The sequence below is a fragment of the Armigeres subalbatus genome, chromosome 2, assembly GCF_024139115.2.
Source record: "Armigeres subalbatus isolate Guangzhou_Male chromosome 2, GZ_Asu_2, whole genome shotgun sequence".
NCBI lineage: Eukaryota > Metazoa > Arthropoda > Insecta > Diptera > Culicidae > Armigeres > Armigeres subalbatus.
The window spans coordinates 32,750,432-32,774,831 of record NC_085140.1 but is presented as its reverse complement, the minus strand read 5'-3'; the positions used below and the strand labels follow the sequence as shown (position 1 = coordinate 32,774,831).

Here is a 24,400-nt window from a genome sequence, read left to right as displayed (position 1 = left end):
TTGGACTGGATCTGGACTGGATTTGGACTGGTTTGGATTGGATTTGGACTGGATGGACTGGTTTGGACTGGTTTGGATTGGTTGGATTGGTTTGGATTGGATTTGGATTGGTTTGGATTGGTTTGGACTGATTGGATTGGATCTGGACTGGTTTGGATTGGATTTGGACTGGTTTGGATTGGTTTGGATTGGTTTGGATTGGTTTGGATTGGTTTGGATTGGTTTGGATTGGTTTGGTTGGTTTGGATTGGTTTGGATTGGTTTGGATTGGTTTGGATTGGTTGGATTGGTTTGGATTGGTTTGGATTGGTTTGGATTGGTTTGGATTGGTTTGATTGGTTTGGATTGGTTTGATTGGTTTGGATTGGTTTGGTTGATTTGGATTGGTTTGGATTGGTTTGGGATTGGTTTGGATTGGTTTGGATTGGTTTGGATTGGTTTGGATTGGTTTGGATTGGTTTGGATTGGTTTGGATTGGTTTGGATTGGTTTGGTTGGTTTGGATTGGTTTGGATTGGTTTGGATTGGTTTGGATTGGTTTGGATTGGTTTGGATTGGTTTGGATTGGTTTGGATTGGTTTGGATTGGTTTGGATTGGTTTGGATTGGTTTGGTTGGTTTGGATTGGATTTGGATTGGTTTGGATTGGTTTGGATTGGTTTGGATTGGTTTGGATTGGTTTGGTTGGTTTGGATTGGTTGGATTGGATTTGGATTGGTTTGGATTGGTTTGGATTGGTTTGGATTGGTTTGGATTGGTTTGGATTGGTTTGGATTGATTTGGATTGGTTTGGATTGGTTTGATTGGTTTGGATTGGTTTGGATTGATTTGGATTGGATTTGGATTGATTTGGATTGGTTTGGATTGGATTTGGATTGGATTTGGATTGGTTTGGATTGGTTTGGTTGGTTTGGATTGGTTTGGATTGGTTTGGATTGGTTTGGTTGGTTTGATTGGTTTGGATTGGTTTGGTTGGTTTGGATTGGTTTGGTTGGTTTGGATTGGTTTGGTTGGTTTGGATTGGATTTGGTTGGTTTGGATTGGTTTGGATTGGTTTGGATTGGTTTGGATTGGTTTGGTTGGATTTGGTTGGTTTGGATTGGTTTGGATTGGTTTGGATTGGTTTGGATTGGTTTGGTTGGTTTGGATTGGTTTGGATGGTTTGGATTGGTTTGGATTGGTTTGGATTGGATTTGGATTGGTTTGGATTGGATTTGGATTGGTTTGGATTGGTTTGGATTGGTTTGGATTGGTTGGATTGGTTTGGATTGGTTTGATTGGTTTGGATTGGATTTGGTTTGGATTTGATTGGTTTGGATTGGTTTGGATTGGTTTGGATTGGTTTGGATTGGTTTGGATTGGTTTGGATTGGTTTGGATTGGATTTGGATTGATTGGATTGGTTTGGATTGGATTTGGATTGGTTTGGATTGGTTTGGATTGGTTTGGTTGGTTTGGATTGGTTTGGATTGGTTTGGATTGGTTTGGATTGGTTGGTTGGTTTGGATTGGTTTGGATTGGTTTGGATTGGTTTGGATTGGATTTGGATTTGGTTGATTTGGATTGGTTTGGATTGGTTTGGTTGGTTTGGATTGGTTTGGATTGGTTTGGATTGGTTTGATTGGTTTGGATTGGTTTGGATTGGTTTGGATTGGTTTGATTGGTTTGGATTGGTTTGGATTGGTTTGGATTGGTTTGGATTGGTTTGGATTGGTTTGGATTGGTTTGGATTGGTTTGGATTGATTGGATTGGTTGGATTGGATTTGGATTGGTTTGGATTGGTTTGGATTGGTTTGGATTGGTTTGGATTGGATTTGGATTGATTTGGATTGGTTTGGATTGGTTTGGATTGGTTTGGATTGGTTTGGGATTGGTTTGGATTGGTTTGGATTGGTTTGGATTGGTTTGATTGGTTTGATTGGTTTGGATTGGTTTGGATTGGATTTGGATTGGTTTGGTTGATTTTGATTGGTTTGGATTGGTTTGGATTGGTTTGGATTGGTTTGGACTGGTTTGGTTGGTTTGGTTGGTTTGGATTGGTTTGGTTGGTTTGGATTGGTTTGGATTGGTTTGGATTGGATTTGGATTGGTTTGGATTGGATTTGGATTGGTTTGGATTGGTTTGGTTGGATTTGGATTGGTTTGGTTGGTTTGATTGGTTTGGATTGGTTTGATTGGTTTGGATTGGTTTGGTTGGTTTGGATTGGTTTGGATTGGTTTGGATTGGTTTGGATTGGTTTGGATTGGTTTGGATTGGTTTGATTGGTTTGGATTGGTTTGGATTGGTTTGGATTGGTTTGGATTGGATTTGGATTGGTTTGGATTGGTTTGGATTGGTTTGGATTGGATTTGGATTGGTTTGGATTGGTTTGGATTGATTTGGATTGGTTTGGATTGGTTTGGATTGGATTTGGTTGGTTTGGATTGGTTTGGATTGGTTTGGATTGGTTTGGATTGGTTTGGATTGGTTTGGATTGATTTGATTGGTTTGGATTGGTTTGGATTGGTTTGGTTGGTTTGGATTGATTTGGATTGGTTTAGATTGATTTGGATTGGATTTGGATTGGATTTGGATTGGATTTGGATTGGATTTGGATTGGATTTGGATTGGATTTGGATTGGATTTGGATTGGATTTGGATTGGATTTGGATTGGATTTGGATTGGATTTGGATTGGATTTGGATTGGATGTTCATTTTCGTCTCATTTAGATAACCCAGGAAAAAACAAGCATTGCATCCTATGCTGGAAAATTTATATTTTTTGCTTTCTTAATGAGAGAAGAAGGGGAATGTGGGGGTTGAGTAAAATGCCTTTAGCATGTGTTTATAGATTCACATCTCAGCGTGTCAATTGGCGAGCAGCTAGCCATTTTTGTCAGATCTTCACGGCATGCACACGTCATCCACGGAGAGTCGCTGTTATAGTTTCGTTCCGGCCATTTGGGGCCAAACAAGTTTAATTTTCATTGGAATTGTATAGAAATGTTAGTGTTGTCTTAAAGAAGTGGTTGCAAATATGTTGCAAAAATTAGAAAACCTCGAAAAAGTTTAAAACTTTTTAAGGAAAATTTTCAATAAATTGATATCAGCGTGGCCTAAAGATCAAATTACTTTGACGTTCGGTTTATGTTGGGGTTCATTAAGAATCCCACACGCTTAAAATGACTTACATATTGTTGTGTTCCGTTCACACTAAACGGGCCTCTCCTGGAACAACTCATATTATGAGTAATTACGATGTTACTCATTTTTGTGTAACCGATGGCCGATGATTTTCGGTGAGTTCATTTTACACAGCGAGAGAGCAGTCGGAAATCGAACCTAACCTCAATTGTTAATGTTAAAGTAAGCCAACTTTTCCATACTTATTCGGAGGCTTCTCCAATCGTTTCGATCAACAAAACAAAGTGCGATGATTGTATTCGCACTTTTTTTTTGTTTCGCCATCAAAACAAAAGGGAAAACCTCCGAAAAAGTACGATTTCTTGCAGCACATTCTGCACACGTTCGCAATCATAGCGACCCGAAGGGACTTTGACAGTTCGAGGCAAACTCACTTACACATATCATGCACATGTGAGACAGTACACATAGAGATGTCGTAAAATCCCGATTAATCGATTAGTTACTAATCGATTACTCTTGATTCTTGTCGATTATTGAATCGATTAATTATTGTATAGTAATCGATTCAAAATTAATCGATTATCACAACGATGAATCGATTAATCGAAATAATCAATTAATTTTCGACATCCTTATGATGTCGTAAAATTCTGATTAATCGATTAGTAACTAATCGATTACTCACGATTCATCTCGATTATTGAATCGATTAATCGTTGGGTAATAATCGATTCAAAATTAATCGATTATCACAACGATGAATCGATTAATCGAAGTAATCGATTAATTTGCGACATCTCTAAGTACACAGCGACTGCTTATGTTTCACACAAAATTTTCACTCATAGTGAGAGTTGGCCAAGGCGTCGCCGTGATGTGTGAAAGCTATTCATGCGATGTGTACTTGACTTTAAGCGTGCAGTCATAAGCCAACATTGATTAAATAAAGCGAAAAACATGGTAAAAAAGTGTAAACGAGGGCCCGACATTTATTTTTGATTTTTCGGAGCGGCACCCTGTGAATTTCAAATGTCTTTAATTCTCTTTCTGTTACAATATTTTTAGTTTTTAAACTTGTTACCATGTGCAATGGATTTAAAGAGGATATTGATGAGAGGGCCCTCCTTAGCCGTGCGGCAAGACGCGCGGCTACAAAGCAAGACCATGCTGAGGGTGGCTGGGTTCGATTCCCGGTGCCGGTCTAGGCAATCTTCGGATTGGAAATTGTCTCGACTTCCCTGGGCAGAAAAGTATCACCATGTTAGCCTCATGATATACGAATTCAAAAATGGTAACTTGGCTTAGAAACCTCGCAGTTAATAACTGTGGCAGTGCTTAATGAACACTAAGCTGCGAGGCGGCTCCCAGTGTGGGGATGTAATGCCAATAAGAAGAAGATTGATGAGAAATATGAAGAAAGCACTTGACACTATGTTATGCAAACACTTCAAAACCGTATGGAGGAAAAAAAAATCCTAAAACATGACTAATATTCCATAAAATCGGCAAAACTCGACACGGAAAGAAAGTAAGCAAGATAATAAACTATACGTAGCCAACAAATTGTTCAAAATTTGAAAAAAAAAAAAATAAAAGTTCAAAGTATTTTAAAAACCAAGTTGGCTTATAACTTGTAGCACAGTCTATAATACTGCTATTAACCTTTTTGAGCAGTTTTAGACATTTCTTTAATCCTTTGCAAGCGGCACGCAAGTACGACTATGGCTTTGAATTTAGCTAAAAACGAATTCCACGCAGAATGACTCATCGAACAAATTTGATGCTAGTTGATTTCGACCCGAAAACATCCTAGATCGGACCGAAAATCGAACTCGCCATCTTCGCAATGGCAATCCTATGCCTTTGCTTGCAAGGCTACTGGAGGCCCCTATTACACTGATCAAAAACATAAATTTACTTACTCTGAACAAAAAATCAATAATTAATGAAAAATTTGAATATCTCAAAATATTTTCTTTTTCGCTCGACTGTAGTATTGAACTTATTTGGGAAATATTTGGCTTCGCAGTCTTGGAGGGAATTGAAAACTATGTTTTTAATCTTTTCCCGACGTTTCAATCCATTTAGGGCCTTTTTCAATTGCTTTTCCAATGGTGGAAATTAGCAAGTCCAGACACCGAATTTCGGATAGCAAGAAATCGTCCAAATTGTCCGATGAAGAATTCATTCGGACCAAATTTGAACCATTTGATTAACATGACATTGTACGTTACACAGAAACATATTTGATGAAGAAACTTTAACAAATCGACCCCTTTAAAACTTCCAAAACAAACATTTTAACGACATTAGAGAAGTTGAAAATAAAAAAGTTTTAGAAGAAGACATCTTTGGCTCATTTTTTAAACACAGAATATTTCCTAGACAACACTTGAATTTGACGTCGAATTATGATTCCTGGGTCAATTTAGAACAAAAAAGCTAGTATACCTGTAAGTATTTCCGATTACGAGATATTCCAAATTTTATTTTTGAAAACTGAAAAAATGTTTGTTTGCCCCCCCCCCCCCCCCCCCCTTTTAAACTTATTCGAGATTCTCCATCATCAACAATTGATGTCTTGGAAATAGTCTATGTTTCAAAAATGAGGCAAAAATGGCTTCATTTAATTGTTTTTCATTTTTAACGTCTCCATCGATCCGATGTCGTTAAAATGTTTGTTTTGTGGTCAAGTTTTTGTGGTGAAAATTTGGTGAAAATTAAATATGTATGGGACTTAAAGATATTCAAATTTTAACATTATTTATCGATTTTTTGTCTGTTACACCAAGGTGTAACGAAAAGGCTATATATTCACTTTTAACACGATTTTGCGATAGAAGGTCCGGAGACCCATAGTGTTTCATACCAATCGACTCAGCTCGACGAATTGAGATGATGCCTGTCTGTGTGTGCGTGTGTGTATGTGTATGTATGTGCGCAAAATAAAACTCTCACTCGTCTTTTAGGCACTTATTTTGATCAATTTTTACAAAAAGTTGCATTCGACGGGTAATCCTGTCCCATTGTTTCTTATTGAAAATTGGCGAGATCGGACTATGGGATCAACAGTTATGGCCAAAATACGATTTATATACAAAAATCACGCCAAGAAATTCTCACATTTTTTTTTTTGCATATCTAATGTACGAGAAAGGCACAAACACCGCTAGGTGCATCAATCAGGGTTTTTTTCAGAGTAAAATATTTTTGTGGACCAGAGTAATGTTTTCTCCAGCAACCCGTTTAGGTTCCCTACAATTCGTTATCAGACAGTTTGTTCGTACAATGAACGATTTCCGAGCTATTTTTTTGAATTTTTCAAATTAGTGGAAAATAATCAATCTGCTGTGCCGAAAATACGTGCAAAATTTCATCCCAATTGAAGACGATCATGTTAAAAACTCGTAATTTACGTGTCATTCTGCGTGGAATCCGTTTAAAGTAAACACTTTATGCTTGTTTTTTTTCTCGACAAAATGAACGATTTCATAAAACAATACAAGAAGCAGAAGTCTTACCATACACACCATAATAAACAGGTTACAAATCCTTATGTGCTTGACATTAAAAAACCAACATAAGTTCATTTAATCAGGTTTGAATAACATTTCAATAGTTTCCATATAATTTGGAAGCAACTGCTGTAAGCTCGTCGCGCTTGTGTCCAGTTGGTAAGGGCATATCGTCCTGCCTACACTGGGGCGTTTTTACCAGTGCAACATATTTTAGAAAAAAGTTACATTTTTTTAAGATGGAAGCAATTTTATATCATCTAAACCACTGAGGAAAGTTATTTTGTTACCCAACTAAGTGTTCTAGTGCAAGTTTTGCGGACAGTATGCTAGCGTCGCCTCAGAATGCACATTCACATAGTACGATGGTTTTGCAAATATTTATAGGTACCAACTAATTTTATCCTTAGCTAGTTAAGTTTTTGAGAAATGATTCCTGGGTATATTGATATTTGATATATTGTAAACTTATTGTCGTGTCAATTCAAACTTTTCTGTGTTTCTTACTGCCGCATTCATAACTAAACAAGCAATTTGTTTTTCTCCGCTTCCGTTCCAGAATGAATCCTTCAGATGGCGAAAGTTAGCCATCTCCCAATGAGACGCTACCCAACAACGGACCACCATTCGACAAATCCGACCGCAACAACGTCGACCGCGAATCCGACGACGACCAACTCAGCGGCCAATGTAGATACCATCAACTTCTATCCACCGGCTAACCACGGCACTAGTCAACGGGTAAGAGTCAAATACCAGCGTACCTAGAATTCATAAGTACATAAAATATCCTAAGGTAAATCGATACAATTCTCGCAACAAAAATCTGTCTAAAAGGTTTCGGACAAATTTTTGTGATCGGCATGCGGCAGTTTCCTCTCGCATTCAGACGATTTCAGCATCTCCCTCCAAGACGTCTTTGTCTTCGCCAAGGAACGAGCGTTGCTTTCCCGGAATCGGCCACGTGGAAAATGGTAAAATATTGAAATTTAGATTCGCCGAGACCAATTGCGGTGGGATGCCGGGGAGGGATGCGATCTCGCCCTGGCAGCAGTGCTCTTTCCTAGACTTCTAGCCAAGGTTGGTTATTCTTTTCCACTTGGCTGCATCACGGTTACTTTCCCTTCCGCACTCCTTCATCTGTTCACACGTTGGTAGGTACAGCATCCACCGAACGAGGAGCGGAGGGATATTTCGATTTGAATTTTTCCACTGCTTGATTTTTTTTCCTGTGTGACCTTGGTTAGCTGCTTCCGAGTTGGTCCTCGATTTGTGTAAGGAAAAGATCATCCAGCCGGGAAATTTTCATCTTGTGTTGCTGTTCCTTCGCATTTTTAGAATGTACACAGTTCGATGGAAACGGGTGATGAGCCGTGAAAATTATCCACCTTTCATGAAATTGGTACGGAATTTTAATTGGAATTTTCACCATCCCGGTGACGTTAATCTATTTCCGTCCTGGCTTGTTTGGTGATTCAAAGTGATTCTCAAACTTGAAAATAAATTATATTATAATTAGCAATGAATTGTGAGCAATGATCATGATCAAGATTAAAATAATAAACAAAAAGCAACTTTCTTAAAGTTAGGAGATTCTTGGAGATACAGATGACTCTTCAGTATCTGATAACAACGGAACCAGACTGTACTAATTTGTTACTTCGCTATACTTCGCTAATCACCATGAAAGTAAGATATGTTAACATTGAGATTGGTAAACAGATCCAGTGCTTTTTTCATTGCGTACCAACTCATTTATTCTGGTGAACGACGGAAAATCAACTACAATTTGTATGGTTATTACTCTCGAACTGATGCATTCCATACTTCACTACTACAAACAGATTAGGAAACTCTGGAAGAGCCAACTTTGCCGTGCTGTACATGTTCCCAAATTGATTGCCGATTGTCAAACGAATTGGAAACATTCTTTCCAGTGCCCCAGTTTTGTGCCATTCATTCGCAAAGCCATTTTTCAGATAAGAAACTCCACTTCGGGAACAACTTGTTCCACCTCCATATCCACACTCAGTTGGAATCAGTCAAAATCACACACGTGTGTGAGAGATTGTGAGCAGCAGCTGCCACTGAGTGCTTGGGTGGCGGTGGCGCTGTGCGCTGGCGAGAAAGATGAAGCAACTCATTCGTCTTGGCAACACGCGCTCATATATCAGGGCCCCGGAGAACAAGGCCTTGCCTTCCGTTTTTTGGGGCTGCTGGCTGCTGCACCGATATGTGATTTCTACTGATTTTTTTTCATTCGTGTATTTTTTGCTGTTTCACCCATGTTTCGTTCAACTCGCAGAAAGTCATTTATTAGGGGCACAGGATTCCCACCCAGCGCACCCGAAAGGGCGCGGGGAGAACGCGACTGTGGGGTATTTTTCTGCTCGGTTACGTGTCGAAATAAACTGCCAAATGGCACTGACAGAATAGGCCTCATTAGGGAATTGGTCTCGGAGTATGTTTGTGTGTTTTCCCCCCCGTTCGAATGTGGGAAGTGAAACCGCTTGTGGGATGATAAATTTGAAAGATTCTGAGAAGTTTTTCCTTCCAAATGAATAAAATGCGGGAGGGAAAAATTATATGCAAGGTTCCATATGTTTGTTTCCTTCGCTATACAATAGAATGAAAAGTTTTTGTTAAATGCAAATTTCACAGTCGTATCTCCGAAACTTGATCTGCGATTGATGTGGGAATTCATGACATTTATAATGAAATCAGCTCTTGGATGTGCATTTATTTTTTAATCTGCTGAATATGTTTACCCTAATAAATATGATTTTTTCGTGAGTTTTTAAGCCTGATGGCAAATGTGAAGGTATAGAATGCTCTTCTTTGTACACTAGATCGATATACAAAAATTGATGCAATCTGTTTTTCACATCTTTTTTGGCCTTCCATTTGGGACATTACCGCCATGCACTGCCCGTTAACCACTAGGGCAGTTGTTAACTTACAAGGTTTTTAAGCCATGTCACCAAAATTACATCTGTACATCATACTCAATGTAATTGTATGTAGACAAGAACAACAGAAGAGGTTTTAGTAGGTGCGTTTTCGAAGTGCAATGGTGCAATACACAATGCTGAAACAACGTGCAGATTCTTTTGAGTGTAGGACGTCACTTCATCTACGAATGTCATCAATTTCTCTGAGAAGTCGTTGGCAGTCAGATGAAGGTTGTTTATATGCTCCTTAACCACTGCTGCAAGCTGGCTGACGAATATTTCGATTTGAACGATCTATTCCAGCGGCCTACTTTGTTATCGAGCGATCCGTAGAGCTATTTGAGTCTAATGTACGTCTAATAAGATGCGCGGCTGTGAAGCAAGACCATGCTGAGAGTGGCTGGGTTCGATTCCCGGTGCCGGCAATTTTCGGGTTGGAAATTGTCTCGGGGCATAAAAGTATTCAACGTGCTAGTCTCATGAGATACGAATGCAAAAATGGTTTCTTTGCTTAGATACCTCGCGGTTAATAACTGTGGAAGTGCTGAATGAACATTAAGTCCTAGAGGGGGATGTAATGTCCTCCGGAAGTTCCTTCAGAAATTCTTCCGGAAGTTCCTCAAGGAATTCCTCCGGAAGTTCCTCAAGGAATTCATCCGGAAGTTCCTCAAGGAATTCCTCCTGAAGTTCCTCAAGGAATTCTTCCGGAAGTTCCTTCAGGAATTCCTCCGGAAGATCCTCCAGGAATTCCTCCGGAAGTTCCTCCAGGAATTCCTCCGGAAGTTCCTCCAGGAATTCCTCCGGAAGTTCCTCCAGGAATTCCTCCGGAAGTTCTTCCAGGAATTCCTCCGGAAGTTCTTCCAGGAATTCCTCCGGAAGTTCCTCCAGGAATTCCTCCGGAAGTTCCTCCAGGAATTCCTCCGGAAGTTCCTCCAGGAATTCCTCCGGAAGTTCCTCCAGGAATTCCTCCGGAAGTTCCTCCAGGAATTCCTCCGGAAAATCCTCCAGGAATTCCTCCGGAAGTTCCTCCAGGAATTCCTCCGGAAGTTCCTCCAGGAATTCCTCCGGAAGTTCCTCCAGGAATTCCTCCGGAAGTTCCTCCAGGAATTCCTCCGGAAGTTCCTCCAGGAATTCCTCCGGAAGTTCCTCCAGGAATTCCTCCGGAAGTTCCTACAGGAATTCCTTCCGAAGTTCCTTCAGGAATTCCTTTCGAAGTTCCTCCAGGAATTCCTACGGAAGTTCCTCCAGGAATTCCTACGGAAGATCCTCCAGGAATTCTCACGGAAGTTCCTCCAGCAATTTCTCTGGAAGTTCCTCCAGAAATTCCTACGGAAGTTCCTCCAGGAATTCCTACGGAAGTTCCTCCAGGAATTCCTACGGAAGTTCCTCCAGGAATTCCTCCGAAAGTTCCTCCAGGAATTCCTCCGGAAGTTCCTCCAGGAATTCCTCCGGAAGTTCCTCTAGGAATTCCTCCGAAGTTCCTCCAGGAATTCCTCCGGAAGTTCCTCCAGGAATTCCTCCGGAAGTTCCTCCAGGAATTCCTCCGGAAGTTCCTCCAGGAATTCCTCCGGAAGTTCCTCCAGGAATTCCTCCGAAGTTCCTCCAGGAATTCCTCCGGAAGTTCCTCCAGGAATTCCTCCGGAAGTTCCTCCAGGAATTCCTCCGGAAGTTCCTCCAGGAATTCCTCCGGAAGTTCCTCCAGGAATTCCTCCGGAAGTTCCTCCAGGAATTCCTCCGAACGCCCCTCCCGGAATCCCTCCGGAAGTTCCTCCAGGAATTCCTCCGGAAGTTCCTCCAGGAATTCCTCCGGAAGTTCCTCCAGGAATTCCTCCGGAAGTTCCTACAGGAATTCCTCCGGAAGTTCCTCCAGGAATTCCTCCGGAAGTTCCTCCAGGAATTCCTCCGGAAGTTCCTCCAGGAATTCCTCCGGAAGTTCCTCCAGGAATTCCTCCGGAAGTTCCTCCAGGAATTACTCCGGAAGATCCTCCAGGAACTCCTCCGGAAGTTCCTCCAGGAATTCCTCCGGAAGTTCCTCCAGGAATTCCTCCGGAAGTTCCTCCAGGAATTCCTCCGGAAGTTCCTCCAGGAATTCCTCCGGAAGTTCCTAAAGGAATTCCTCCGGAAGTTCCTAAAGGAATTCCTCCGGAAGTTCCTAAAGGAATTCCTCCGGAAGTTCCTACAGGAATTCCTCCGGAAGTTCCTACAGGAATTCCTCCGGAAGTTCCTACAGGAATTCCTTCGGAAGTTCCTACAGGAATTCCTTCGGAAGTTCCTACAGGAATTCCTCCGGAAGTTCCTACAGGAATTCCTCCGGAAGTTCCTACAGGAATTCCTCCGGAAGTTCCTACAGGAATTCCTCCGGAAGTTCCTACAGGAATTCCTCCGGAAGTTCCTACAGGAATTCCTCCGGAAGTTCCTACAGGAATTCCTCCGGAAGTTCCTACAGGAATTCCTCCGGAAGTTCCTACAGGAATTCCTCCGGAAGTTCCTACAGGAATTCCTCCGGAAGTTCCTACAGGAATTCTTCCGGAAGTTCCTACAAGAATTCCTCCGGAAGTTCCTACAGGAATTCCTCCGGTAAGTTCCTACAGGAATTCCTCCGGAAGTTCCTACAGGAATTCCTCCGGAAGTTCCTACAGGAATTCCTCCGGAAGTTCCTACAGGAATTCCTCCGGAAGTTCCTACAGGAATTCCTCCGGAAGTTCCTACAGGAATTCCTCCGGAAGTTCCTACAGGAATTCCTCCGGAAGTTCCTACAGGAATTCCTCCGGAAGTTCCTACAGGAATTCCTTCGGAAGTTCCTACAGGAATTCCTTCGGAAGTTCCTACAGGAATTCCTCCGGAAGTTCCTACAGGAATTCCTCCGGAAGTTCCTACAGGAATTCCCCCGGAAGTTCCTCCAGGAATTCCTCCGGAAGTTCCTACAGGAATTCCTCCGGAAGTTCCTACAGGAATTCCTCCGGAAGTTCCTACATGAATTCCTCCGGAAGTTCCTTCTGCAAATATTTCGGAAGTTTCTCCAGGAATTTCTCCAGAAGTTCCTACAAGAATTCCTCCGAAAGTTCTTCTAGGAATTCCTCCGAAAGTTCCTCCAGGTATTCCTCTAGATGTTCCTCCAGGTATTCCTCCGGAAGTTCCTCCAGGAATTCCTTCGGAAGTTCCTCCAGGACATCATCCTGGAATCTCTCCAGGAATTTCCCTTAAAATTCCTCCAAGATTCATTGGGAAATTTCCTCATGAATTCCCCCATGGATTCCTGCAGGAATTGCTCCAGGAATTCCTTCAGGAATGTCAAGGGAATTCCTCCGGGAATGCAGTTCCCTTAGGAAATTCCTCCAGGATTTCTTCCGTGAATTCCTCCGGAATTTACTGCGTGAATCCCTCCGGAAATTCTCTAAGAATTCCTCGAATATTCCGCTAGGAATTCTCTCTGGAATTTCTCCAGGAATTCGTCCAGGTGCTCTTCCAGGAATTCTTTCAAAAATTTCTACAAGTATTCTAACAATATTTTCTCCAGGAATTCCTCCCAAATTCTTCCGGGAATTTTTCCAAAAACTCCTCCGGGAATTCTTACAGAAATTCCAGAATTTCAAATTTTTATACGGGGAAATTCCTGGAATAGTTTCCGGAGGTATTTGCGGAGGAATTGTTGGAGGAATTGATTGAGAAATCCCTGGAGGAATTTCCGTTTGAAGTCTAGGAAGAACTTTCGGAGAAATTTCTGGAGAAATTTCCTGAGGAATTCCTGGAGGAATTTCCTGATTATTTCCTGCAGGAATTTCTAGAGGAATCACTGGAGGAATCCGGAGGAATTTCTTGAGAATTTCCGGAAGGATTCATGGAGTAATTTCCAGAGGAAGTCCAGGACGAATTTTCTGAGGAATTACTGGAGGAACTTCCTGAGGAATTGCTAAAGGAACTTCCTGAGGAATTGCTAAAGGAACTTCCGGAGGAATTTGGAATTGAGAATTCCTCCTGGAATTTCTATGGGAGTGTCTCCGGAGTTTCCTTTGGGTCGTCCTTCATTATTCCTTTGAAAATTCCTCTGGGAATTCCTTTGCAGTTCCTGCGAGAATTCCTTAAAGAAATCTTCCAGGAATTCTTTTGGAAAGTCCTATGTGAGTTCCTTCGAGAATTTCTCCGGAAATTCCTTTGGGGATTCCTCCGGGAAATCTTTCGGGAATTCTTCCGAATATTCCTTCGAGAATTCCTTAGGGAATTTATCCGAGAATTCTTTGGATAATTTCTCTGGGAATTTCATGGGGAATTCCTTGAGGAATGTCTCCGGGTATTCCTTGGAGAATTCCTCCGAAAATTCCTTGGCAAATTTCTCCGGGAGTTTCTAAGAAAATTTCTCGAACAATTCCTCCAAGAATTCCTACAAGATTTCCTTCGGAAAATCCTCTATGAGTTCCTTTACGAATATCTCCGAAAACGCCGGAAAACCCTACGAAAATTCTATTGGGAAAATTCCTTGAACTCTTGTTGGAATACCCCCGGGAATTGAACGTGATTTTTTTCGAGAATTCCTTCTTAAATTCTTTCGGGAATTCCTCCGAGGACTCTTTAGGGAATTTCTTCGTGAGTGCCTAACGCGAATTCTAACGAGAATTCCTTTTGGGAATTTTCATGGGAATTCCTACTGGAATTCTTCCGCCAATTCTACCAAGATTTTTTTTTGGAGTTTCCTTCAGGAGTTCTTTGGGAATTTCTCAGGGAATTCCTTCAGGAATTCCTCCGAAGATTCTTCTGGGAATCATTCTTCCGAGAATTTTTCTTCAGAGAAATCATCCATGAATTCCTTTGGGATTTTTTTCCTCCGGAAATTCTTTCGGGTATTCCACCGGGAATTCTTAGGAAATTTCTCCAGGAATTTCTTGGAAACTTCCCTGGGGATTTCCTCAGGGAATTCCTTCTGAATTCCCTCCGAGAACGAATTTCTCCGAAGATGCCTTTGGGAATTTCTCTGAGAATTTCTTCGAGAATTCCTGGAGTGGTTATTGAAGGAAACCAGCAAACCCATAAATTTTCCGAAGGAATTTCCGGAGGAACTTCCGATGGAATCCCCGGAGGAGTTCCCGACAGAATTCCAGAATGAATATTCAAAGGAAATCCCCGAAGAATTTCAAAAAAAAAAATCCAAAAGGAATCTCATGGAATCACCGAAACAATTTTTGGATAATTCTCAAAGAAAATTCTGGATTCACAGAGGAATTACCTGAAAAGTTATCGAATTCTCTAAGGTTCATTCGTTCTGATATGTTGCCTTCTCAGCAACAGACGTTGCTCTGCACAAAACATGTCGGTTCCTACAAGAATTCTTTTCGAGGTTCCTCCAGCATTCCTCTGAAAGATCCTTAGAAAATTGTTCAGGAATTCTTCGGGAAGTTCATTCAGAAATTCCTCCAGAAGCTCCTTCCAGAATAGATCCGGAACCCAGATTAATCCAACTAGCGGTGATGGTGCCTTTCTCGTGCATTTAAAAAATAGACGGAACTATCAATTCTATACTTTCGCCTCTAATTCTATCATGAACATGTACGTCTAAGTTTGGAAGATGATATTAGCATTTCCATATCATTGTAAAAAAATAGTGTTTTGGTTATAAATAGTCCGATCCGGTCAATGTTCAATGGACCGAATTCTGCGTCGAATGGAATCTTTTGCGAAGAAATCGTGCAAAAAAAGTGAGTTCAACTTTTTTAAGCGCCTTTTATGAGACAAAGTATTTTATGCGTCTGGCATTGGGAGGTTTCCGACGGTTGGGGGATCTCCCCCTACAACCTAATATTTACATGATATTTCGATTCTCACTGCACTAAGAGGTTTTACGAAGTTTACGTCAAGCGGTCATGTCTTGTACACAACCCTTTAGATTTTTTGAATGCCTAACTTAATCATGCAACAAAACAACGATGAGGTATTTATGAGCTCTGAGTGATTATAACGTTCGAAAAAGAATCGAGTTTTCGCCTGTTTTCCAGAAACCTTCCCAGCTACGGCAAAGGAATTTGTCACGTTTTTTGCTCTCGCCATATTTGATGAAGTTTAACTTTTAAATCGACATGTTAGCATGGTTTAGATTGAAATCCATCGGAATTCGCAAACGTTTCAACTATGAAACCATTACTTCTAATATGGGTTCACTTACCTTTTTATGTGGCAAACAAAGCTCATCGCAAAGAACAACAGGATTCCCTTTTTAAACCAACAAAAAGAGAACAAATCTGCTCAAACAAATTTTGAAGCCCATTATGATTCCTACCTTCCAAACATTTACCCATCACTGTGTGACCAATCTCACAAAGGGGGAAAATATGTAAATCCCATCATTTGAAATCCAACCGCCCGGTCCGATGTGCTGTCCTCAAGATCCAGCAAAAAGCAACCATTGCATTGCCGGATCGCTAATCCGTTTTCGGCCGGTCGCCCAACCGACCGTCCCGATTTCCTGTCAGGCTTAACGAAATGAAAATTCCTTGTCCCAACTGAGGACAATTCCTACCACACATGTAGAACCCATCCCAAAATACCCTTTCGTTTCGTTGTGGTTTTTTTTTCGTCTTTAGCCTTTTTTTTCCTGGTTTCTCCATTTCACGTGGATGGAAATTCTGACGTGTTGAGCTTTTGTTTCTTACGTTAACAAACGCACCAGCCAAACGCCTGCTAACCAGCGGTATGTTACAGTACGGTTCAGGAAAATTTGCGGCTTTTTTGCGACTTAGATATCTCTGATAAGATACCTAGTCACAAATACCTATATTTAGTCAAACGAGAATAAATTGAAATTTCAAATTTGTATTTAAGCTGATAGCTGCGAGAAAAGAATCTTCAAATAAAGCCAGAAATATCTGTTTGGATATTCAAAATTAGGTATGTTTGATAATTACCTGCTTGTTCGTAAATTTTAAGCGCCCATTCTGCGCTAACTAGCCCAAAAATAAAAAAAAAGCTACCGAACAAACAAGGAAACAGTTGAGAAAAAAATGATCCCGGATGAAAGAAGGGTCAGCTCCGTTGTTGGTCCAGCTGCAGCCATGCGGAATCTCGGCACGCGGATTCCATGGAACAAAGTTTCGTGGAACAAGCGGACAACCGATTCGGAAAAGTCGTCCCAGTCGCCAACGTATTCGTATAGTCGTTCTATTATTCTCGGTTCTCGGCTGTCTTCCGGAGTAAGTTTTTTCAATGCTTTTTCACAATCCCGCTTGGAGGTGTGTTTGGTAGTCGATTGCTGCTTGGAGGAGTTCGGGCAACGACGGTGGATTGGCTATTGAAATGGTGGTTCTCAACCTGCACAGTATAAAAATGTTGCTCCATTCGATTCATCTCATATTTCCATCACTTCTTAAAATTACAGGTTGTCATTAATATGGAGCTTGTATTCAACATTGCCTACAAGAAAAAGTTGGATGTAAAATTAGAGGTTATTGGACAACCATGGGTTAAAATATTACCATGTCGTGTAATTTCCAGAATTTTTAATTGTGTGGACACTAGAGTGGGGCGTCATGGTAATTTTTTCAAATCAATGGTTTTTCGAAGCCATTCTGGGTCCTGAACAACTGTGCAGAATTTGGGACCGATTGGTTGCTTCCTCGCTTTCCGCATCGCGTTTGAAGTTTGTATGGAAATTAGTATGGGAAAACGTGTATTTTTGCATTTCTACTACTAGAGGTTTCAGTTCATCGTAAACCAAGTGGAACATTGCGTTAAAGTATAACCCAAAGGATGCCGAAAAACTTTGCTGAAGAAGGCACGTTGCTGGAACGTCCACGAAAAAAGTTATAACGCTTCGAACATTGAGTGTTCAAACCATATGCAAAAAATCGTTTATTCTGCCAGCACTGCCGTACTATGTAGACCAATAATTTAACTAAGTGTTATTTCAAAATAATTTATCTTAAAGGGCTATTGAGCTAATGGGAGCTATCCGGAATCATTTCACAAAGAAAAACATCGGACTAGAAGGAAGATGAGTTTTGCCCTTCTATGGCCATAGGTTGTCCGCTAGTGCTGGCAGAAACATTGATTTCTTGCATATGGTTTGAACAATCAATCTTCGAAACATTTTTTGTAGACCTTCCAGCTACGTACCTTTTTCGGCAAAGTCTTTCGGCATCTTCCAGACTATATGGTAACGTATTGAGTCACGTGATTGATGATAAATTGAAGCCGCTAAGAGCAAAAATGTTAAAAAGTACGTTTTTCCATACTAATCTTCATGTAAATTTAAAACGCGATGAGGCATGCGAGGTTGCAAACCAATCGAGCCCATATTTTGCACAGTTAATTGGGGTCCCAAAACGATTCAGAAAAACCTTGATCTCACTTGATCGGACGAAGTTTGCGTTTTTCCATACAACTGCGCCCCACTCTAGTGGACACATTCACATACAACAGAACGGGGATTATGATAGTTTTCTATCACTGATTATTTCATCTGGTGTAATGTCCAGATTACGGACGCTTAAGGTTCAACTCTTCGGCCAAATGTTTTTGTAAACAAATTTGGCGAAGTGTATGAAGAATCGTTCCTCGGTGGAAGCTTAAAAATAGTTTTAATGTAGATACAAATCTAGTTCTTTTTTCTCATGACCAGAGAGCTAATACAAAGGCTTGCAATATTAAGCTAATGCAATCTGTGAATGGGCCTCAGCCTTATGCACTCTGTGCATGGGATTCATGCAAGATTGTCATAAAATCATGCATTTTCTGGTTGGGTGTATGGATCATAATAAGCACAAATCATTTAACATAAAACTAATAGTTCTTGGCTACATGTGTATGCCTCAAGGCTCAAACTCCAAGAAATTCTTGGATAACCTGCAATGGAGCAATAGTCGAAAGCAAATTTTGAAGTTAAATACAACAACTATTTAGTTCTTTGGCTCTATAAGTGTGTCTTCTTGAAGTAAATTCAGCAGTGAATCAAACTGTTCGGGGCGGTCAATTTAAATATGAATCTGAAACATTAATTTTCCCAGCAGCTGTTCTTGATTCATTTCTAATACCAGTCAACTGTCAAAAACTTCAAACTTGTGCAAACGCTCAGTTCTATTTTCTGGAGTTTTAAACCACGAATGAATCGCGAGATTCGAATAAATTTTCATTGTTTTGGAGTATGAATGCGTCATTTTATCTACAGATCAATCCACTATGCAATTACGGCGCCTTTCTTGGCTTCAACATAATTATTTCATTTAATTGAAAATATTAAAACATTAATGGGACACTGCTGGGGAAACCAGCGAGTTTGTTCAATTTTGCTCAAAATTCAAACTAGAATAGTGGTCGAAAATTTGCAATAGAACGGAATAATTTCACTCTTATGAGTTTGCTTTTGGATAATGTTTCAAATTCGTTTCACATCCTTTGCCGGAAAAGGAGTGACGTATACAGAAGTGCCGTGAATAATGTTTTAAGTGTACATCTACAAGGCGGAACCTCGGAGACGAGCCAGCATTGGGCTGAAAGTCTCCTTAATGAAAATAAAAAAAAATACAAGGGAGGAGGCCAGTTTGACAGAATACCGTTACCGAAGGCCACTAGGCTGAAAGTTGTTTATCCGAATATACCATTACACCGAACAGACCATTAGGCCGAAAGGGTCATATAGTCGAATGGGCCATTTAACCGAACAAGTCATTTGGCCGAATAGGACATTTGACCGAAAAAGTCATTCAGCTGAAAAGGTCTGTTGTATAAACTATTTCGCCGAAAAACGATCAGCGGATATTTCGCGCAATGTACTTTTTCACCGAAAGCCATTCCGCGGAATCCCATTTGGCGGAATCCAGTTAAAATAATTATCATCTAAATTATTGTATTTTGTGATCTGTATAAATGGAAGAAGGCAATACTAAACGCAACTGGCCAGTATTGGACGAGGAGGATATTGCCTTCTTGAACTGGACACGTTTGCTCGGTAGAAGATTCTTTAAATGGATGCGTCTGCTCGGTATAGGGCGAAAAGAGTCGGTAATGCCTTCTTTAAAATAATGCATCTGCCCTGTATAAGGCGAAGGGAAGGATGAAGCCTTATTTGAGGCGAACCGCGTTGGAATCCAATTTGAAAACTACATAGCGCTTTCAGGGGACATAACTCCAAAAGCAAACGACAGGCAGCAACGAAAAGCAGTTTTTCACCTATGCTCACTTGCAGCACACACAAAAAAATGGTTTTCAGATGTACTAATCGCCTATAAATTGTCATTTGTGCGATTAAAAACGCGAACTTTTTTCGTTCGATTGATTTTTTTCATTGTTTTTCTTCCGAAATTAAACCAGTAAAAATTTTAATCATTTCAAAATCCAATGAAGCTTTATTTATTACAGTAATATCTGATTTAACAACCAAGTGTACTTTTAAAAATTGAGAATCCCATTTGACAAGGGTTTATATCTTTAAACAAATATTATATTAATCCATTAAAGCAGCTCTCAACCTGGGGTACATGTACCCCTGGGGGTAACTTCGTTGGCCCTAGAGGGTACCACGGATAAAAATGCATAATGGTGGACGTATTACAATTCCGTTCGGAGCTTATTGATAAAGTTTTGATGGCTGTGATTTTTTTACTTCAAAACTTTGTCTTGTACATAATATGCATGGCGATCAGTAAATCAAAGCTAATTGAACCCTGCTCTCCTCAACTACAAACACAAAAGATCAAATGGACAAAAGTCAAACGAGCAAAACAAAAAGAACCTTCAATGCAATCTACCTGATATAAACAAAATATTGACTAATATGTTAAAAACATGCTTTTGAACTAAAATCTAGAAGCTAAAGGTTTGGAAGCCTCCGTTTGAGAGGCATGTAGTTTTTTTTTAGAAAAGCTCTATTGCTTCGTTGCAAGAGGTTTAGCAGCATCTTTTCACGCTTCTCCTAAGCCTTCTTCAGAGCAGAACGAATGCCTCCTTTCAAGAGGCTCGGAAGCCTCCTTTCAAGAGGCTCGGAAGCCTCCTTTCAAGAGGCTCGGAAGCCTCCTTTCAAGAGGCTCGGAAGCCTCCTTTCAAGAGGCCTCAAGAGGAAGCCTCCTTTCAAGAGGCCTCAAGAGGAAGCCTCCTTTTAAGAGGTTCAGAAGCCTCCTTTCAAGAGGCTCGGAAGCCTCCTTTCAAGAGGCTCAAGCCTCCTTTCAAGAGGCTCAGGAAGCCTTCTTTCAAGAGACTCAAGCCTCCTTTCAAGAGGCTCAGAGCCTCCTTTCAAGAGGCTCAGGAAGCCTCCCTTTCAAGAGGCTCAGGCCTCCTTTCAAGAGGCTCAGAGCCTCCTTTCAAGAGGCTCAGGCCTCCTTTCAAGAGGCTCAGAAGCCTCCTTTCAAGAGGCTCAGAAGCCTCCTTTCAAGAGGCTCGGAAGCCTCCTTTCAAGAGGCTCGGAAGCCTCCTTTCAAGAGGCTCGGAAGCCTCCTTTCAAGAGGCTCGGAAGCCTCCTTTCAAGAGGCTCGGAAGCCTCCTTTCAAGAGGCGCGGGGGCCTCCTTTCAAGAGGCGCGGGAGCCTCCTTTCAAGAGGCGCGGGAGCCTCCTTTCAAGAGGCGCGGGAGCCTCCTTTCAAGAGGCGCGGGGGCCTCCTTTCAAGAGGCGCGGGAGCCTCCTTTCAAGAGGCTCGGAAGCCTCCTTTCAAGAGGCGCGAGAGCCTCCTTTCAAGAGGCGCATGAAGCCTCCTTTCAAGAGGCGCGGAAGCCTCCTTTCAAGAGCGCAGGCCTCTTTTCAAGAGGCGGAAGCCTCCTTCAAGAGGCTCAGAAGCCTCCTTTCAAGAGGCTCAAGCCTCCTTCAAGAGGCTCAGGCCTCCTTTCAAGAGGCTCAGCCTCCTTTCAAGAGGCTCAGGCCTCCTTTCAAGAGGCTCAGGCCTCCTTTCAAGAGGCTCAAGCCTCCTTTCAAGAGGCGCGGAAGCCTCCTTTCAAGAGGCATGAAGCCTCCTTTCAAGAGGCTCAGGCCTCCTTTCAAGAGGCTCAGGCCTCCTTTCAAGAGGCTCAGGCCTCCTTTCAAGAGGCTCAGAAGCCTCCTTTCAAGAGGCTCAGAAGCCTTCTTTCAAGAGGCTCAGAAGCCTTCTTTCAAGAGGCTCAGAAGCCTCCTTTCAAGAGGCCTCAAGCCTCCTTTCAAGAGGCTCAGAAGCCTCCTTTCAAGAGGCTCAAGCCTCCTTTCAAGAGGCTCAGAAGCCTCCTTTCAAGAGGCCTCAAGCCTCCTTTCAAGAGGCTCGGAAGCCTCCTTTCAAGAGGCTCGGAAGCCTCCTTTCAAGAGGCTCGGAAGCCTCCTTTCAAGAGGCTCGGAAGCCTCCTTTCAAGAGGCTCGGAAGCCTCCTTTCAAGAGGCTCGGAAGCCTCCTTTCAAGAGGCTCGGAAGCCTCTTTTCAAGAGGCAAAATTTCGTCCAAATCAAAAGGGATGTTTTTTTTATAATTTCGACTTATAATTTCGAAAATCGATTTTTCCATTGTTTGGATTTTTTCCAATATTTTTATTTAAAAAAATGATTTTGCGGTAGTCACCCATACGATACTTTTTTGATGGATGCGTCTTTTTACGATTAATATCCATTTGAAAAAAAAGCGTTGAAGAACCATTGGCCCTTTTCAAAAGATAGTCTAGGTCAATTTTGTAAAAACTAAGTATGCAACGTAACTTGTTCGAGTTGGCGCAAAATCCCTCTAAATCAACTCGTTTCCTCGGTGTAAGGCGAAAGGATGATTCTTCAAATGGATGCGTCTGCCAGCTATAAGGCGAAAGGAATAGATAATGTCTTCTTTAAAAGAAGGCGTCTACCCGGTATAGTACAAAGGGGTGAGAAATGCATTTTATGAATAGTAGCGTCAGCCCGGTACAAAGCGAGGTATAATTTAGGGTTTGTAAGGGACAATCAAAATTTCGAAGACCTTTTTTTATTCTGAAAGGCCTTCCTTTGCCGCACGGAAAGATGCTCAAGCTGGCTGGGTTTATTCCGCAAAACGGTATTCCACGAAATAGTTCAATATGCCAAATGACGTGTCACGAAAAGTTACATACCGCCAAATGTTATTCCGCGAAATGTTCATACGCGAAAATGAATTCCGCGAAATGGTTTTCGGCGAAATATTATACAATCGAAAAGGTCATTTGGCTGAGAATGTTATTTGGTCGAATAGGTTATTTGGTCAAACAGGTCATTTGGCCGAATAGGTCATTCGGCTGAATGTGTCTTTTGACGTTTCACATCTCACATCTCACTTTGAAAAGGGAGGAATAAGAAGTTGCTTTTCTTACATTATGCAGTGAGAAATATGAAGTGAGAAGTGAGACGTCTTACTTTTCACTCCTTATTTCTCACTTCTCACTGTAAAAAGTGTGAAGTAAGACGTCATTTCTAATTTCTCACTTTTTACAGTGGGTAGTGAAAAATGAGGAGGGAAGTAAGACGACTCACTACTCACTTCTCACTTCTGACTGAAAAGTTAGAAGTGAGAGTGAGTAGTGCGTAGCGAGACGTCTTACTTTTCACTCCTCATTTTTCACTTCTCACTGTAGAAAGTGAAAAGTGAGAAATGTGGAGTGAAAAGTGGAACGTCTCACCTCTCACTACTTATTTTCCACTTCTCGCAGTGAGAAGTGAGTAATGAGGAGTGAAACGTCTTACTTCTCTCTCCTCATTTTCCAATTCTCGATGTAAAAAGTGAGAAGCGCGAAGTGAGTAGTTAGACGTCTCACTACTCACTTCACACTACTCACTTTTCACAAAGAGACGTGAGAAATAAGAAGTAAGACGTCTCACTTCTCACTCCTCCTTTCTCACTTCTCACTGTGAAAGGTGAGAAGTGAGAAGTTAGTAGTGAGATGCTCACTCTTCACTTCTCACTACTCACTTTTCACAGTAAGAACTGGGAAATAAGCCGTGAGAACTTACACCTCATTTCTCACTTTTCTTGACAACAATCGTCTAAACGCATGTGCTGTGTAGTGTAGGTTCGATTCCTGACTCGGTGAGGTAAGGATAAAGTGTTGTGTAAATGTCCTATCCATTGTCTCAAGCTAGATGTTAAGTTTTCAGTCTGTACGACCTCTGGTCGAAGACGGTGATTCTGTATTTTGTCTAATCCTGGAGAACCGCATAAATAATATCCACTGTGAAAAAAAATGCTTTTAAAGAAATAGTAACATTTAAGTTTTTCTTCGAAAAGTCAGGTTCATACGGAGTTGTATGAACCTGAACTCCTTTTGTTTCAAACAACAAGCAGATAATAAATCACCATTGCATTGGTTAGGCTTTATATCGAGTTCAAGCGTACGTTCAGAAAAAAAATATAAAATCTACTTATCTAACGAGCAAACGCCCTTTTCTCCTTCAGTATACTGAAAAAAAAAGAACAGACGTCAGCTTAACATATGTATAAATAAATGAAATAATATTATCAAAAGGTCCAAATATTCAAACTTGTACTACTTAGATCATAGCTCTTTCCAAACATATCCCTTATCCCAGCACCATGCTAAGGTAATTAACCAGTTTTGTGACAACCTAAATAAGTAAGTTAAATGGCCAAAGGATTTTGAAACTAATCGAGAATTATCGCGTTTACCAGACAAACGCGTACTTTAAAAGAAGAAACCATATACGCTTATGACTTAACCCAGGCAAACGCAAATGACATTATGACAAACGTCATTATTGCGAATTACAGAATTCAAATATCCAAAAAAAAAACTAGTGTAAACTGGGTCCGAACTGCAGAACTTGACCAACCTTCTACGTTGACCCAAAAATCTCGCGACTTACTCCCCGATGCTTTCTCAAAACCACAGACCCGACGAACAACTGTGAGGGATTTCGGATCGCTGGAC

At 41.2% G+C, this 24,400-nt stretch overlaps 1 protein-coding gene across 3 annotated transcripts in view; it reads left to right on the top strand.

The window, feature by feature from the left end:
- The window catches only part of LOC134218433 (uncharacterized), a 914,466-nt gene that overhangs the window by 809,157 nt on the left and 80,909 nt on the right, over positions 1–24,400 (top strand). For all 3 annotated transcript variants that reach the window (XM_062697419.1, XM_062697417.1, XM_062697418.1), the window contains one exon: positions 7,201–7,382. In XM_062697419.1, coding sequence (XP_062553403.1) covers positions 7,215–7,382 — 168 coding nt within the window. In that variant the 5' untranslated portion in view covers positions 7,201–7,214. The remainder of the gene's footprint in view (positions 1–7,200; positions 7,383–24,400) is intronic.